This window comes from Salvia hispanica, chromosome 1 (assembly GCF_023119035.1).
Source record: "Salvia hispanica cultivar TCC Black 2014 chromosome 1, UniMelb_Shisp_WGS_1.0, whole genome shotgun sequence".
Lineage (NCBI taxonomy): Eukaryota > Viridiplantae > Streptophyta > Magnoliopsida > Lamiales > Lamiaceae > Salvia > Salvia hispanica.
The window spans coordinates 2,981,928-3,001,468 of record NC_062965.1 but is presented as its reverse complement, the minus strand read 5'-3'; the positions used below and the strand labels follow the sequence as shown (position 1 = coordinate 3,001,468).

Genomic DNA, 19,541 nt, shown 5'->3' with positions numbered 1-19,541 from the left:
CACAGTTGTTTAAATATTTTAGTTTAGTGTGAATACCAAATTGTGACCAATAATTGATGAAACACGCTAGATATATATTTCCACAAATTTACATACATGTCCCAAAAATTTGAATGCTGATTTTATTTAAACGTGTTATGTTATAATTTTATTTATGACTAATCTGCCCTTGTGGTATATTTTTGGACATAATCAATATGCTAAAGATTTTTTATAAACCATCTAGTTTGGAATTCGTTATCAACCATTGAATATGTGGCGTCACTTTATAATTATGATTTTGTTAATATTATTAAAAGTCAAAGAAAGAAGAGTTTTTTTTTTTTTTTCATTTTATGGACTTGGATGTGAATTGTGAAACATTCTCTTTCCTTATTTACCGTGATTAGGGAAAAATTCAATAAAAAAATTGATTAATATTTAAATTTTCAAAAAATTACTGTTACATTTTTAAAATCACCTAATTAAGTTCTTTTTTTTTAATTTATCACTCAAGGTAGTGAGTGCGTTAAATGAATAGCGAGATTATAAGAGAATTAATATCATGATTTGAAATTATTAATTAGTACTTGCTTTTCCACTCAGATTTCGTTTTTGGTTTGTATTTGACGACAATCTAAGTTGAAAACTTTGGATCGTTGAAACGAATCTAATATGAAAATTAATTTCTTAGTTTGAAATTGAGTTCTCTTCCATCCCTCTTGCTCGTACTTTGTTGTTTTGTATATATTGGACAATGGCTATGACTAATAGACCACTGAGTGTGAATTTTGAAGAATAGGAAATGGAATTATGGGTAATAATAGTACTATAAAAACATTTAGACTGCAGCGTGTACACACCGCTAGATTTGGGTTGGTGATACCCTTCTCTCCATAAATTAGAGATTTGAGTTTAACAAGAATAAATGTGTGGAAGCACTATTGATTCTCATGTTTAGGGGTGTAAATTCGGGTACCCAAACCCGAAAATTCGGGTACCTGAACCCGAAATCTCAAAAATATCATATCCAATATCTGATCCGCATGTGAATTCGGGTACCCTAATACCCGATGCGGGTACCCGAACCCAACTATTCGAATACCCATAAACCCGGAATTATTATATTTAAAATTTATTCTTTTATAATAAATTAAATTGTGATGAGAATATAAATTATTAAAAATCACACAATACTTATACTATTTATTGACTATAATTCTATCTATAAAATAGACATTAGACAAATAGACACTACTTAATTTTAAAATTAAATTTTTTTTGGTATAAATTGAAAATAAAAGAGATTAAAATAATTTTTTAAGACATTAAATGAACGTGTAAATAAAATGGAGAAAGCATAACTTTAACTATATATTTTCAAAAGATAACAAGTAAGAACATAAATAATGCAACATGAACCGAACACGAATGTAAAGAAGAGACCAAATGACCAAAAGAGAACAGCAGCAACGACGTGAAGGAAACTTGAAAAAGTGAGGCACACGAAAAATTTATAAATCTACATGTGATTAAATAAAGTTACCCTAGATTTACCTTATGGGCCATAGGCCCTATACTAAATAAAAATATTTATCACAAATACATACTTAATCGGGTTTAATTGGGTATTAGTCTGGTACCCTAATACGGGTTTTGGGTACCCTAAACCCAAAAAATCCCAACATTAACTATCCAAATCCGTACCCGAATCGGCGAATCCATAATTTCGGATTTCGTGTACCCAAAACTCGTCGAGTATTGAGACTGGGTCGAGAATACCCGGAATCCGCTGATTAAATTTTCAGGCCTACTCATGTTTTAAAAAATACAAGGCCCAAGATACCTCAACTATAAGAAAATTGATGGAATAAACCAACCCGACCAATTCCAACTGGCCGACGCAAAGATGATGGATCCTTCTACTGCTCCCTCCATGCCATAATAAGAATTCTATATTTGTCATTTCAATTTGTCTCACAATAAGAGTTATTTTTCACTTTTACTATAAATGGTAAGTAGACTCCACATTCCATCAACTTATTCAACTCATATTTTGTTATAAGTGAGACTTATATACAACTAACTTATCTAACTCACTTTTTTTTTTTCTTATAAACTTGTGTCATAACCAAATAGGATTTCTATAGCGGGACAAAGGGAGTACTCCCTCCGTCCCACATAATTTGACTCAGTATTCCATTTTGGGCCGTCCCACATAATTTGACCCATTTTACTTTTATCAGTTTCGGTAGTGGACCCCATATTCCACTAACTCATTCCTACTCACATTTTATTATAAAACTAATACTTATTCTGTCCCATTGAAGATGACTCACTTTCCTTTTTGGTTTGTCCCAATCAAGATGACTCATTACTAAAAATAGAAACACTTCTATCTCTACTTTATTCCCTCTCTCTTACTTACTATCTCCATTAAACACACAAAATAAAGTTGCATAACAAACCGTCGATTTTTTGCGGTTCCGGCTTGATTTCACGGTTTTTCGATGATTTTTCGTGGTTCCGGTTCGAAACCGCGCGGAACCGGCGGTTCCGATACGGTTTCGGTTCGAAAATTTTTGAACCTGAACCGAACCACGGTTCCAAAATCGACGGTTTCGGTTCGGGTAAATTCTCACGGTTTCGGTTCGGAACCGTAACCGACGGTTAATGTTTCGGTTTTAACCGCCGGTTCGATAAACCTTGGGCAGGTCTACTTGGGACAGAAGGAGTACTTTAAAAGTAGGACTCACATCCCACCAATTTTTTCAACTCACTTTTCATTAGATTTCTTAAAATTCGTGCCGAGTCAAAGGGTCCCAAATTATGTGGGAGGGAGTATAAATTAAAATTACTTGTACAGGTCATAAATGGGCTTCCACAAGCCCAAATTTGATGTCACCACTACTATATACAAATGGATCTTTCAGATATAAATTGAACTTACCTTGTATAGGTCATAAATGGGCTTCAACACAGGCCCAAATTTGATGTCACCACTACCGTATAAATTCATAGAGATATAACCCTAGAAATCAATTTGTTCTCTTCCCTTCCACAAACTTCAATCTTCATTTCCAATCTAGATTACCTTTTTGTTCATAATTTTACACAGATTTAAGAAATTTACATAATTTGTGTGAGAAAAGGGGCTGTGATTGAAAAGAGAGAGGCTTGAGTGGGATGGGCTGGTTTTAGAAAGTGAAACCCCCATGAGAGAAGATTGAGATGAATGCTTGACGATTTGGATGCCGCCCCCTTTCCTCTGGAATTGGCTGGCTATTTGGCGCCTTCTCTCATCACATTCATCTCCTTCTTTCTCTTTCCCCACAGTGAATACGCCAAAATTTACACTTGATATGAGCCCTTTTTTCGACTTCATTTTTATTTGTTTTTTTTTGCCAATTTCCATCTTATATTTTCCAATTTCTTTCGTGTGCTATTTAAAATTGGCATGTTCATTTAATTTTTTCAATTGTTTGCTTAATGTGATTATTGATTTGCATTTCTTATAGTTTTGAAATCGGTGTCGGTATGGTCATAATTTTCTAATAATGAAGATGACTTATGTCAATATAAAAGAAATCCTAAAATCCTATGTCTTTCAATCATATTACATGATCACAGACGAAGCTCCTATGGGGCCTGGTGTAGTAAATAATCCCTGCTCAAAATGGACAACTTAAATATGATTAACTACGAAAAATCTTTCAAACTAAGTGCACACATGGAATTTATATATGAACATAGATAAAACTTGCAAGGTTGTAACCAGTGGCGGATCCAGGTGGGGGCGGTCGGCCCCACCATGTGACTAATTTTCTCTTATCCCGGATGTATATTTTCCATATCCGTCCCCTCCGTTGCCTCTGACATTGCCCCGTTGACCGAAAAAAATAACCATCATCGCCCCAAGGTCAATTGAAATAAGATTTTAAAACTCAACTCAAGCCCAATTAAAAAGGGTTAAAAGCCCAATCTGGTATCTACCTTTTCAATAAAATTAAATTCTAAGGGACTTCTTGCTAAATTAAACTCGAAGGGGCTTCTTGGTGTGATGGAATGAAATGTGATTCCTACTTTCATTTTATTCATTTGCTTGGTGTCATGGAATGAATGAGTGAATGGATGAAAATGCAAAGGAAATCCAGGGAAATTGACATTTCATTCCAATCTCCATTCCATTCCACCCTCATTCCATTCCATCATTGAATAAACTTGAGCCCTAAAGAAATCCCCAAATTCCAGCAATGAAATTTGTCAAGACTGACTTGCGGAATAGGATGGGAGATGAGTGGATGAATGACAGTTTGATAGTATACAATGAAAGATCCATCTTTGCTAGTGTTTCCAATGAAAGAATCTTGAAACGTTTTCAAGATATGGATACCCATAGAAATCAGTTGTCTCGGTTAACAGATGCTAGAGCTACTTGAATTGTAATAGACTTTCATTTTGCTAAAATAACATATTGAAATATTATAATTTATTATTTTATTCCCCCCTCCGTTTTTAATCCTGGATCCGCCACTGGTTGTAACCTATGCTTTTCCAAGTTGAAATGATACTCTATATTAAAAAAAGGTAAATTAAATACTTACTCATGTGTATCATAAATTAACACTCCCTACACAAGAAAATCAAAGCAATGGACTAAATACAGAATTTCAATAAATTTTTCTATCAATTCATCCTACCAATCGTAGTTTGTCTCTAAGATGGTGCTTGAATTATACTTACTTGCTTTCTACCTAGAAAGAAAAAATAGCATATTTATTTATGAGTTCAAAAACATCTAAACATGTTCCAACACTGAATAAATTATACTACTCCATTTCAACATAGCTTGGAAAATTATACTTACTTGCTTCGTCATCCAGGGGAATTTCAGGCACTGATTTTCAGATTGCGTAGGTTGCGCCACTCCTGATCAATGTGCAGTTCCGGGCAACCAATAGTTTGTAAGAATTCTAATTTAGTGAGGCGCGCAGCCACAGAGGGCAGACACCTCAACCTGTTCCAACCATATAGGTGTAACTCCCTTAGAGATGAAAGGTTCCCCAGCCACTGGGGCAATTCTTCTCCTCCTACATTTTCTAACTTCAAGCTATCAAGAGAAGTGAGCAGTTGAATTGATTGAGGCACCCACTCCCAGTGTTCAATCCCCTTAAAGTATAAGTCAGTAAGTGAATTGCAGCATCCTTGCAATATGCCATCCACCGTCTCTATAATGCCGAGACTTGTCTCTCTCGACCACTTTACACTCACATCTATCCTTAATTCCTTCAACCTGCCAAAACTCCAACTCTCAATAGTACCACTAGCCATGAAATTAGGAACACCTGTTATTTTCAAAAATTCGAGGCGTGGAGAGGATTTAGCGAGGCAGTCAATTAGCATTGGTAGATTCTTTAGGCTCCTTAACTCTTCCAGTACGAGTGTCTCGATTGTGGGTGCGGATGACTCTAGAATTTGATGTGGAAATTCCTCCAGCTCTCCGCACCCTTCGATTTCCAGCACACGGAGGACTCCTTGATATTTTCTAAAGCCACTTGGATTCCCAATTGACTTTAGATTTTTACAGTCTGATATAGTCAACTCCTCCAGGGAATTGAGGATGTCCAGACCCTCCGGCAATTCTTTCAATGCAGAGCAGTTGTGAATCCATAATATTGAGAGATTCTGATTGTTACAGAATAATTGTTTTGGCAGACTTTTCAAATCAGATATTCCTAGATTCCTTAAATTATTGAATGAGGAATTTATGAATCTTGCTTTCTTCAATCCAAACAAATTAAGCGTTTTCAGATTAGGCAAGTGCTCAAGCATTGGAATTTCCTCACATTCTGAGCACCCGTCAAGTGTTATCCTAGTCAAGTTGTCAAGTGTTACCCAAGAGCCCTGAAGCCCATCCCGTACTGCCATCTTCTCACACCATGTTGGAAATCTTTTGCCTTTAAATCCTGAAATCCCCAACACTTTCAAGTTTGCATGAGGTTGGAGTCCTTCCAATACACTCTCATCATTTCTTTCACGATCACTTCTCTCGCCATCCCAACTAAAAACCAATTTAGACAGGTTTGACTTATCCAACAAATTTGCTTTCATAGCCTCTTCCTTGTCACCCACCCTTTCAAGATGCCCAATCTCTAGTGATCCTTTGAGATTTTTCAAATTTCCGAGCTCTTCAATTCGGTAACCCTTCTCTTCACCCACTTTAAAGTACTCAAGTGTTTGAAGACTAGTTAATCTCCCAATCTCTACAGGTAAATCTGTGTACGGCGCTAGCCAAAGATGCCTTAAATTAATCAAGTACTTTATTGTGTTTGGCAGTTTCTCTAGTTCCCATAATTCTAATCTTAATGTTTGCAAGTGATGGAGTTCACCAATCCACTCTGAAATGTTTACAATTGATGTATGAGAAATATTGAGATTTCTCAAATGTATCAACTCCCTAATTGAACTAGGCAACTCTTTATAATTATTACCAAAAAGAGTTAGATTATGCAGACATTTGAAGTTAGAGAATATGATACCAGAATTTCCACCTCTCAAGAGTAAGGTACGTAGATTCCTCGACACTTCTTCTGGAATACGACTTGATTCTTTTTCGTGAAACATGTATCGAACTAGGGTGCTGCCGTCTGCATTATTATTAGATGAAACGGAAGAGGCAAGGTCATGCACAAGATCATGCATCACACAACATACCCTTCCATAATAATCTGCCTCTCCAGCTTGCAACAAAGAGTTTTGCAGAAGCACATTGAAAAAGATATTGCCAATAGACTCCATATCATATCTTCGGCTAGGTTGAAGAAACCCTTCTGCCATCCAAAGTTCAATCAACTCATCCTTCATGATTTCCCAACCTTTGGGGAAAATCGAAAAATAAGCGAAACATTTCTTAAGTGAAGGTGAAGACAGGTGATAAAAGCTCAATTTCAATATTGTTGTGATGTTTTCACCTCCTTCACCATCTAAAATCCAATTTTCTTTGATGGAGTGCCAATCTTGTTCGGATTTAGAGCGATGAAGCACACCCCCAGCCACATTGGCAGCCAAGGGCAAACCTTGACATCTTTTTGCAATCTCTTTCCCAATTGTCTCAAATCCTGATGGAACTTCTGCATTTCCATTAAAAGCTTTTGCTTTGATAATGGACCAGCATTGTTCATCTGATAAGCCATTCACTCGATGTATATGAAATGGATTAACAATTGAAGCAACCTTTTTACTCCTAGTAGTGATTATAATGCCATTTCCCACAGTAGAAGAAGCCCCCTTCATATTATTTATAAAGTCTTCCCATCTCGGAACATCTTCATTCCATACATCGTCAAGAACAAGAAGATAAGTTTTAGCCCTGAGAGCTTCTCGAAGCTTGTTCAGGATAACTTCCTCATGCTCAAATCGCTCAACTCTATCAGTGGCAGTTGAAGCCAATGTTGAATGGATTTTGTTGTAAACACCAATTGGATCAAAATTTTGGGAAACATGAACCCAAATACGCGATCCGAATGTCTTTAGCCTTTCATGATTGAAGACTTTCCGAGTCAACGTGGTCTTCCCCATACCTCCCATTCCGACAAGAGCAACGATGGAGATGATCTGATCACGAGGGATATAGGTGAGCATGTCAACTACATTAGACACATCATCATCTCTTCCGACAAAGATAGGATCACTCCTGATCGAATTAGTCTCAATGGAAGTATGAGAAGCAACAACAGGTGCATTCTGAATTATGCTTTGAAGGCCAACATTTGTTGCCATTTTGATCATAGACTCAAACTCCGCATTAATTTTTTTAATTGCATGAGCCATATTACGTCGACGCGAACTACGATTAAATGAAGAGAAGTATGATGCCGCCCTATCCTTGAGTTTCATCATTTTCTTCACTTTTTTGTGTAGAAGATGATAGCTGAGTTCGTCCAAGACATTATCAGCATCGAAAGCCACGGCTTCAAGGTCCCTCAACCAGAATTTAACAGCATCTTGGGTGATGGATTTCTTCTCAGCGTCATTCAAGAAGGCTTGAATCATCCCCAAAGTCCGCTGCAGCTGTTGGGCATCTCCATCGAGACCTCGAATCAAAGAGTACTCTTCCTTCAAAACGTTGATCAGGTTTTGAACAACAACTTCGATTGCAGCAGCAACTCCATCCATGGTTTCGCACAGAGATCTAAACTGAGAGAGAAAATGGCTTAAAATTTTTTGTTTACGCAAAGATTGTAGTTGTAAACTCGTGGATGGCCATTATTAAAAATTTCTTATTTTTTCAATTACAACTATATTGTGATTAAATTAGAGTATGTTTTTATTTAATAAAAATATACTCTAAAAATGCTTTTAAATTTCTTGTGGATGCGTTTAAATTATTTGAAATACTATACCAATTAAATAAAAATACACTCTAATTAATTAAAAGGAGTAATGCTAATTAAAAATAAAAAAATCACATAATGCAATTTTGAAAAAAATAGAAAATGATTTTACCTCATGAATATTAATAAGAAATCAGAAAAAAAAAACATCAGAGGCTTTCATTATTTTTTTTAGAAATAAAAAATACGGAACAGATTTTACATCAGAATTATTTTTGCAATAATAAAAATTTAAATCTATAATATAGAAATAAAATTAAGCCAGTCTCAAACCCTGTAGATATTATCTCAAAATACTACAAAGAAATTGAAGAAACCCCATATATTAAACTCTCCAAAATGAAAGCCAAATCTGAAGCGATTAAAGATTGGTTCAACTTTGGATGATATTTCATATTTTTTTGTCAATCCATTCCATATATTTCATGTCTGTTTTCCACATATTAAATTTTAATGCTTTTTAGTTTTTAGCTTTCAAAATATGTACTGCTAGAAAATTAGGAAAAGGTCTACTTTAATCAGTGAATATGTACTTCTCCACTTCTTTTCTTAATAGCAATAAAGCACAGAATAGTAGTCATATGAACTATGAACAATACAACATAAGATAGGAAAATCCAAATTACTCAAAACTAGCAGCAAGATGATAAATTACAAGGTTTATATATATATAAAAAAATCCTTCAACAAAAATAAAAAAATGAAAAATGAAATACTTACTTGCTGCCAGAAACAGTGAGATCATATAACTCCGGTAGGAAATAGCTCTCTCTCTCAAGAGTCAATTGCAAATATTCAGATTTGAATTTGAGGTAAATAGCTATGAAAAAGAGATAACAAGACTATACAAGAAGAGCTATGATTATTGAGAAGCTAAAACTAGTGAATAATTTAAAATTGTTGACCTTGAATTAGTCATTATTAATTATATTGTTGATTAGGTTTATGTGAGCCAGCCTATAGTGACATAATCTCAAATTGTTTTTTTATTAGTGGCTTAATTGTCAACTATATATGGAGGCACCGAGGCAGTGTTCTCCAATTAGAGCATCCATAATAAGAATAGGTCAGCCATAGGCCAGCCACTTTCTCTCGCTGGCCGATCGGCACGCCACAATGGCGGCCAGCGCATCGACCAGCGCCCTCAAATCGGCTAGCCCACGCCGATTTTCTCGCCGATTCTCGGCTGGCCGATTGCAATAGTTCGGCTAGCCGGTCGGCTAGCCGCTATTGTGGATGCTCTTATATATAACTGACTAACATAATGAGATTAAAAAAATATATAAGTAAATGTACAACTTGGAATTAATTAGATCTAACTTATATCATCCATTTTGTTAAATATTTCAATACTTGTAGACAACCTTTCAGTTTTTCTATTTGAACATGATTAGAATTGGAGAATTATGTCCATTTTCTATTTCAATATTCTAGCTATTGGAATTTTTTTATAGCAAACAAGATGTGATATCATTGGAGTACTATTCAAACAATTAATGGGAGAAACCCCATATATTATTCAAGATTTTTGCGACCAAGTTTTAATTTTGTGGAAAATACCAAATTTTGATCATTAAGCCAAATTATAAGATGCCCATTGTCTATATCAGTAGCTGTCCCATTCTGATTTGCATAAAGTGAAAGAATAAGCCATATTGTAAATCAATGTACAGAATAAAGCTATCTCAGTATATTACTCAAAAGAAGAAGATGATCACATTATGATGACATTTTCTATTACACTTTTAACTCCATCTCTACAAAGTATGCAAATATATGTGCAATACCTCAATATTTGTGACAAGAATGGTGACATTCTCATCACATTCTACATGTAAAAAACAACCAATAAATAGAGGAGCTGCCAAAGGCATAGCTCATTCCAATAAAACACCCCTTTATCTCTCTCACACACACAAACACCTGCCAAATACAATGCTCATTCTAACAAAACCTCCCTCTCTCCAAAATATGCTTTCTTGCAAGGGTTGTGGTGAAATTTTTAATTTTAGTCACATTATGTGTCATATTTTATCAAACCAAATAGTCTGGCAATATTGAGTGACGCCACAAATAGTTTGTTATCCGATGTTGTTTTCTCCGTTATCTCATTGTGGATTGCAGGATGTGAAGCTATCCACGCATGTCATTGAAAATAATTCATGTGATTTGGGTGGAGAAGCTTCCATCTTGATTCATGCAGCCCACAATGAGATACTGAAGGAAGGAACATATGGTAGCGAATAAGCCATGCGCGCGTCAGTCAATATTGCCGGACTATTGGCTTTGTTATGCAATTCATATCATCCATCCTTCTCACAAGCACCTTTCTCAAGTCTTGCAGATTCATACACTTTTTTTTTTTTGCCAATTAGTACTACACATTCGTCATCATGGAGTATGGAGATCAGTTTTAGTTTGTGAATGATGGAACGGATGTTTTAAATATAAATAAGGATATTTGTGTAAAAAAAAAAAGGTTAGTACGAGGGTATTTGTGTTAGAACATAGGTTTGTCACTTTTTAAAATTGATATGGGAGAATAATCAGAACTAGAAAATTTATCTTTAATATTAGAATTTATTATCTTGGGTTTCATCGGGCCACCCATAATCATAGGCTTTGGAAATATAAACTATGCTACTAAATGATCCATAATGTAGATTATATAAACTAATCTAGAATTAACGTAGCTGCCAAATTATGCCTGAAAAAGAAATCCTAAACTATATTGACTCAAGATAACATATGTGCATATCCTTCTTAAAATAATATTATAATCATGACCAATTTTAATAAGTAAAGATGGATTATTTTATTCCATTGTGAAAGGTGGAGCAGGAATGAAAGAGGAAAAGTGGATGAGGAGATCCTTATTGTGTGTCGAAAGTGGATTATTTTATGTTTATGCCCTTTCCTATAAAAACAAATTATAAGAATTCAAGGTATATATGTACGTAGTCGAAAGTAGTTTGTCTGGGTGTTTTAGATTCTCATTCTTGCGTGTTTGATATCCAAACATATTTAACATAAAAAGTGATTTTTCTAATAACTCGTGAAAAGTCACACGTTAGAATATGTCATAGTTATATTGTTCCTATTTTTTAGAGAAACCATTTGGTCCAAAACATCAATTTGTTTAAGGAAAAGATACTTATCATATATCATGAAAAATGCCAAACGTTATAATATCTCTCACTAGTTACAATATCCCTAATTATTAGATAAAGCATTTGGACCGTTTGGTTAGTAAAATTGTACTTAGCCAATTATGTAAATAAATTTGTAAATTAGCATTGTTCATCACAAACTTAGTGAAAACGGAGCATTTATACAATGTAATTAGTCCATATGAGTCGAAAAACTCCATAAGTTGTTGGAGTTGATGTCGATTGCCAGCTATAGCTGTTACACCGCTTCTACATTCTGACGCTAACGAGTCAATGATGACTCTATTCAGCATATTTGAAGCTACAGCTGTTTCCTAGGTTCTCAATTGACAAATATATCGGATAAAGATGAGTTGGGCCTTAATCACTTGGTCGTTTCATGACTTCATCCATGATTTAGCTACAAAACTACAAAACCTTCAAATTACAATGATAGTTTATGGTGGTAAATCCAATTATGACCTTAGGCATTGATTATATATGAAAATTTTCAAACTAAATTCTACCCTCTCTAATTTTCTAATTAATGTTGGGTTGATTTTAATGTTATTCAAATTTAAGATGGGTTTTCGATATGATGGTTCATTATTCAATTTGTTTGATGCCATGTTTCTGATAGGCACATACTAATGATGAATGTTTCTATAGGATGCTTATGGGCCATTTCAACTCTCAACCAATCACATGATTCTTTTTTGGTGAAAAGCAATTTGTATTAATCATAAACGGTTGCTTTTAATTTACTATGCGTTTTGTTTTCATTAATACTCCTATATATAACTATTATTATAGGCACTATTAATTTTGACCAATAAATTTAATTGAATATGGTCCACATTAAAAACGCCGAGAAATTGCATCTACATTGAGTAAAATAATGTTATATATAAATACAATAAATTATCTCATTAAATGTATAATAAAAACTAATAAAATGATTACATTAATATAATAAAATTAAAAATTGGTCACTTCTACTAAAATAAATTGATGCAATATTGTAAAAGAGTCACTTTGTGACATAATCTTGAAGAAAGAGGTAGAGAATGAGAGAAATGAATATATAGCCATAAAATATGTACGTGAATTCTTGAATAACCAGCAACTATATATAATTATTGAGAAATAAAACTCTCAAACAAGATATATATTTATAAATTATATATATCATAACAAATGGATCAAGCCGAGGGCCACACAATACTTTAATTTTTGCAGCCACTTCAAGCTTTTTCCATCAAAAGTTGCAATTCAAGACCACAAACATATGTAAACTCTCCACTTTCACTTTTCCTCATTTTACTCTCCAATCTCTCTCAAATAAATCAAAACAAAACATGAAAAAACCATTTTGTGGTTTACTAATTTTGTAAGGTAATTTAATTTAGACTCTGAAATTCTTTCCGATGAAAGTCTGCCCAAATTGCCAATTGGAAGGGACAATGTTCCATGAGGTGGAGCCGCGACGGTCGCTAGCCTTGACTCGGAACGAGAGGGACTGTCCCACCAATTCCGAGTTGGATTGCCAATTTTGCCCCCAGTTACGGCTCAGGGGCATCCAGTTAGTCCTTGACCCCTTCACCCACACCCTCGTGAGGTCACCTGCACCCGCTACATTCGTTACCAGAATCAAGTTGAAGTAACGGTGTCCGCTGATAGTAAACCTTATTCCTCCCTTCTTCTGGCATGGCACCCTGAAAAACGACGTTCATTTCACTCACGTTGTATTATATCCTACCATAATAAAGTCAAAATAACGTAGTCACTATCTAAATATGCATAAATTAAAATAAAATATAGTCTAAGATAGAATATTCGATAAATCTACTAAATGTGACTGATTTTGTTGAATGCTATTATAGAAAGAAAATCATAACAATTGAATCTCCTTAATTATTAAATTCCATTTTCATCATCATTGATGCTTTAGTTAGATCTTGAGTGTGTAAGAAATGAGCATGTAAGAAACGAGGTCTCGAGTTCAATTATAGTATAATAATAAAAAAAGAGGAACTAACCGGCGGTAAGAGACGGGCACAATGCCGGCCCGGTACTCGGCGATCTGGAGGAACATGGGCATGGCGAGGTCGAAATGGGGGCGGGGCGGGTTGCACCATCCCCCGTTATCGTTGGGCAGGGCGTAGTTGGGCGGGCAGAAGTTGGTGGCCGTGATGAAGATCGAGGGGCTGCCCGGGTGGCACCACTGCGGCACGTCCCTGCACTTGATCTCGAAGCACGCCCCGCAGCTCAGCCCGTTGTTGAACAGCGCCGTGCTCAGCGCCGCATTGTTCACGCCGTAGCCCTGGCTGTACAAGTTGCCGTAGCCACAAGCCCCCCCTAGCACCCACAAACAAAATGTGCACACATTTTGTTAGTACTAACAAATTAACAACTTTTCAAAATTAATTAATTAGTTAGTTAAATTAATTTAAATTGGACTTACCCATGGTGCCGGAGGCGTCGCTTCCACCGTAGAATGTGGCGTGCGCAGTCTGCCAGGAGCCCCCGGAGTAAACCCCGGGGATCCTGGCCTGGGCGCAGGCCGCGGCCACTAGAAGGAGAGTGGCAATGCAAGTGAAATGCATTGTGGATTTTGGCTAATGGGGATTTTTTTATTTTTTGGGGGGGGGGCTTAGGATGGGATGAAGGAATGGGAAATTGAGTAACAAGAAGAAGGTATTTATGGAGGCAGGGGAGGAGAGAGAAGATCATGAGATATGAACAAACATTATTATTTTTTCATCCTTAATTAATGCAAATGTATGGGAATAGAGACCTTGTTGAATCTACTCATGTAACACTGTTTTGACGGATTTGCCCTTGGGGTTTGGAGAATTTTTGGGGTGGAGAAGGGTAGTTTGGGGAAATTGGATTTGTGTAAGTTTGACGGATATGAAATGGTTTTGGTTTGCCGCTTTGCTTGAATTGCAAGTTGTGCTAATAAAAGCATGGTAATCATTTCAAAGATTGTGTCTTTCTTTTGATATAGTATATACTTTCATTCACCAAAAATAATTTTAGTAGTAAAGCTGGAGAAAGATTATTAGGACATAAATTGAAAATATTTCCGGTTAAAAATAGGACCCAGCTCATTAAAAAGAGATTTTTATCCTAAATAGATATGGACTAATTTTGGAAGATCGATGAAAATAGAAAACATGACTGTTTTTCAATGATTGATGCTGTATTCGTTTCCATTCTCTTGTTGATGTTTAGTCTTTTGAGATAGTATATACTTTTATTCACCAAAAATAATTTTAGTAGTAAAGCTGGAGAAAGATTATTAGGACATAAATTGAAAGTATTTTCGATTAAAAATAGAACCCAAATCATTAAAAAGAGATGTTTATCATAAAAGATATGGACTAATTTTGGAAGATCGATGAAAATAGAAAACATGACTGTTTTTCAATGATTGATGTTGTATTCGTTTCCATTCTCTTGTTGATGTTTAGGGGTAACTATTTTTTATTTTAGCGATTTATTGATTTGTTACCAAAAAAATATGGTGACAAAAGAATAAAAATTATATATTAAAAAAACACATTAAATCAAATATTGAAGAAATAGTAGCATAGGAACACAAGAAACCAGATGCAAAAGAAAGTACAGAAGTACAATTGCGCATCCTGTTTTATGATTTAAAATATGTCAACGCATTTTGTTATTTTCTTTGAAAAAAATTTGGAGTTTTGTGTGTGTATATACCTGCTATGTATATAGAAACAGTGTTTTCTAATTTTTGGTTATAATAAAAATAAAAGTGACGCTCCAAAATTAATAAATGGCAGATAAAAATTAATGTGAAAATCCAATAATAGAAATTGGTAAACACAAAAAGTCTCCCATTCATTCAACAGCTTTTGTTTGAGCAACAAATTATATTTGGATTATGGTTCATTTGTATTACCAATTGATTTTATTTTATTTTTATTCTAATTGTTGATGAAAGAAAACGATTTGGATCGGTCAAAAACGCATGGTCTCCTCAATTTGCAAATTTGTTTTAAGAAATAATTTAATTATGTCATTTTGGGATTAAAAATTTAAGTCAAGAAATTATAATTTCACTCCTAACTAGAATAAAAGAAAACGATTTCCCTTAACCATCCATATAATTAATTTATTATACTATGGATTTGTCCATATTTATGTCTGCCCTTTTAAGTGTAACAAATTAAACCATCAATTAATCAATAATGATTTATGGTTGGACGTTGCAAAAATATTTTGGTCAAGTACGTTTCGTAAGTACTAAACTTATCATTTATGAATATGATTTTGTTAAATTTCGACTTTAATTTATTAATACATTTTTTATCTCACACTTTTTTACTAAATTGGTCTTAATTTCTCCTTCAAATTTATGCTCTTTTTTCTAATTGTATTTACTAGTAGTTCGGTTTATTTATTAATGGAATTGAACCGAAATAATTGAAATTATATACTTATATTGGAATGTGTTTCTGTAATTGTGAATTTCTCTCCCAAATCCCAATATAGTAAACAAATGAGAATTAAAATAAAACTGCATTTTATTTATTACACATCTGTATTTTTCAAGAAATGTGTATAGTCACATTCACATACATATTTATATGAGATATCAAGAACAATTCATTTCATTATATGTTTGTTGATTAATTAGTCGATATTATCCAATTTGGCTAAGTAGTGTTCTAATAAACTACTGTGTATTAAACCGATTGTTATCTATAGAGAAAGTCTTTACCATCATAATTTTGGTCCTATCTAAAGTTTGAGCTGATTTTTTGAGTTGATTGGTTCGAATCTTCTTTGACTTTCTTTTTCTGTTTTGAACACAAAAAAGTCGTATTATCTGGAATAGTACAAATGTCAATTAAATAACTCACCCACCCCTATTTTTCATTTTATTTCTTTCTTTGCTTGAATACCAAATTGATAAGAGATGACTAGATTGTAGAGAGTAAGTCAACATAACATTTCTAGACAATGTGTATAGCTAGCAAGGTGCATCTATATTGCATTTCGAATAGTGACCGACTACAATAAAAAATTATATTAAATCAAAATATTATATATATATATATATATTTTAAATTATTCATTATTTTTTTAATCAAAAGGCTCAACTTAGAAAAAGGTGAGCAAGTAAACTTAAACAACATATTCCAAAGTACCAGAAGCCTAATGTCAATGCAACACTAACAATCAACCAAACAAAGGCACAAAGACCTCTAAAGAAATAGACAAAACACGCAACAAACTCAAACCACAAGCAAGAAGAGCAACAAAGCACAAAACAACAAACCGAAAGTAAGAAGAAGGTCACCTCTTCAGTGGTCCTAACCGTGTAGCCCGACCATCTTCTATTATTGACCAGCTTCTCATACATTTTAGACAGCTCATCAAATTTAATTTATAATTATATACAATAATTTTCTCTTTTAATTAAGAGACTTTTTTTTCACCAGTTTATCCACTATACACGTCTATATATCACTTTACTAATTTTACGTTAAAACACATGTATTTTTATCAAAATATTATTTTGGATGGAGGTAGCATTATGCATATACTATATGCTTTTAAAAAAAATCGTGAGCAAATTGCTGAATAAAACACCAAGTTTTTCAATTTTTGGTCAACCTCATAATTTTATAAGATTGTCGATTAAATCATAATTTCATATTTTCTTAATTGTCTCATAATCACAAATTTGAAGGACATTATGTAAAATGTGACAGATAAAAAATACTACATATGAACAAAATATCAACCACTTAAAAGATGTCCTACACCCAGTTAGTCACTTCTTTAATTTTTACACGTACATGTGTTATGTCGATAAATTTAGACAGTAGTATACCGCAATATTCCATCATGAAAACAATTGCAAAATAATAGTACTTCATATATCAATAGTTACTAATGTTACCAGTCATTTTAAAATTGCATGTATTGACCAAACTGCCAAATTTAATTTAAGATTCCAACTCTTGCCAAATTTAATTTAAGATTCCAACTCTTGATGTCTAAAGTTAGTGAAATATATAGAATTTCAATACTTTAATTCGATTAAATTTGTGGTCAACGAAGGTTAACTGATCCAATTATATACCTTTAGAAAAGTTTTTGTCATATGTACTTGTGCGCGTATGAGTTGAATTGCAAGTCAAATTCGAAATTCTTTTACGAAAGTGTATAAATCCTCAAGCAAAACTTTTACGAGAATGTGACAATATATATATTTTAATCAAGTTTAGGTGGAATTCTTTAATCTTTGATTGGCTTCATTAGTCATAAGGTCAGTGATTTCAGCCGAATTATCTCACCTCGAGATTTTGATTAGGCGGCTAAAGCACATTTTGAAATTTAATTAGAGCACAAAAGCACTAAGCAAGATTAAATCAGGTAACTAACCACTATATTATGATAATAATTAGTGTTTCCTCCCTAGAAAATAACATCGTAAAAGTTTAAATTATTAGGCATTTAGCATTGGCATATGCATTTGTTGGGATAATTTGCATGTAGCCCCTGAATTTGGGGGAATGTCTATTTTCCCATTGTTTAGAATTTATAAAAAATGATTCCACTAATTTCTTTCTTTCTTTCTCGTGTTTTTAATTAAGTTTGAACAAAGGAAAATAAAATTCGGATGCATTGGTTTTTTTTTTTAATACCAAATCCATATTAAATATCGATTCGCTGACTAGTGTGATGTCAGATCAAAAAGCATCCGTTTTAGTTTCGAACCAACAATTCCAATTCCCACAACATGCTCAACAAGGGTTTTGGTGGTTCTGATTTTTCCAGAGACAGTCGATGGTTTTGGTTTCTGTTAGAGTTCAAAACCGATGTTTTTTTCTTTTTTTATTCATATGTTTTTCCTTATCCTTGTAATGTTCCATTTTTTTGCGTTTTTAAACTTTTCCTAATCATAACAAAACATGTAGAACCGCGACGTCGATTTCAACGGTTGAAAATGTTTTTAATTCCAAAATCAGAATTATTAGTTGAATTCCATGCCCAACTATATAGTTTTGATTTAACAATATACTAGTATCGTGAGTCATGATCAATATATGAATCTCAAATCCCTCATTCCAAATTTCTAATAAATAATTCTCATATCAACAATCAAATAGAAATGCAACTATAAAAAACCCGCCAAATTTGAAAAAAATAAAGCTAACAGAATTAAATATATAAACAAACAAAAGGTCGACAAGCAAATTAATGGAAATTGTTGATGAGGTTAATGGGCCCACTTACATTCATCTCTCCACATGTCACGCCATAAATTAGCCCAGTCTACTCAATCCCAGTTCATCAACTAATTCTTACAACAACTTTTTTCTTTTTCTTTTTTGTCCCCAAATTTTCCACGCTATAACTCTATGATTCCATACTTTAATTTTTATTTATACCCTCCACAAGCGACCTATACTTTTCTTCATTCGTTTTCTAGAGAGGGTTTGGTTGTCGAACGAGATTGGCCCGAGACTGAAATAGTTCGAGACATGATTAATAAATCGAAGCTAATCGTACATGGCACAGTCCTAAAGCTAAGTATCAAACCAAATTCACCCGATCAAACAACATATAACGAGATTATGTCCTCACTAACGTACTAAACGACACATTTTAGGGAACTCTTTAACTCATTTTTGCATCATAAATCTAGACTCACAAATTAGAGATTGGTTACAATCATACAATAGAATGATTTACCATCATGTGGAGACAAATATTTACTTGAATAATATGTATCAAGTTCTATTTGATCATACCTTTGAACATTTTATTAACTATATAAGACGTGATTATCACTAATACAAAGTGATTGTCTTACTTAATTATGCGAAATATGATTCCAACATTCAACAACCTGTGATCATTAAAGATATAAGTTGATTTAATTAAAACAAAACACTCCCCGAATCAACAATCTAGCAAGTAAGCATCATGCTTCACAATCACATACATTCACCATAATTGAGAACATAATTAT

The 19,541-nt window shown here is 33.8% G+C and overlaps 2 protein-coding genes across 2 annotated transcripts; both read right to left on the bottom strand.

Moving 5' to 3' along the window:
• Window positions 1-4,721: 4,721 nt before the first annotated feature.
• On the bottom strand, window positions 4,722-9,190 carry LOC125202191 (putative disease resistance protein RGA3). The gene is made up of 2 exons (XM_048100552.1): window positions 9,093-9,190; window positions 4,722-8,175 (listed from the first exon to the last, which is right to left on the bottom strand). The coding sequence occupies exon 2, from the start codon at window positions 8,152-8,154 to the stop codon at window positions 4,870-4,872; it is 3,285 nt and encodes a 1,094-aa protein (XP_047956509.1). The 5' UTR covers window positions 8,155-8,175; window positions 9,093-9,190; the 3' UTR covers window positions 4,722-4,869.
• Window positions 9,191-12,674: 3,484 nt separating this feature from the next.
• LOC125189106 (expansin-A4-like) lies at window positions 12,675-14,167 on the bottom strand. Its single transcript, XM_048086350.1, has 3 exons — window positions 13,986-14,167; window positions 13,561-13,879; window positions 12,675-13,236 (listed from the first exon to the last, which is right to left on the bottom strand). The coding sequence occupies exons 1-3, from the start codon at window positions 14,125-14,127 to the stop codon at window positions 12,927-12,929; spliced, it is 771 nt and encodes a 256-aa protein (XP_047942307.1). The 5' UTR covers window positions 14,128-14,167; the 3' UTR covers window positions 12,675-12,926.
• Window positions 14,168-19,541: the final 5,374 nt, after the last annotated feature.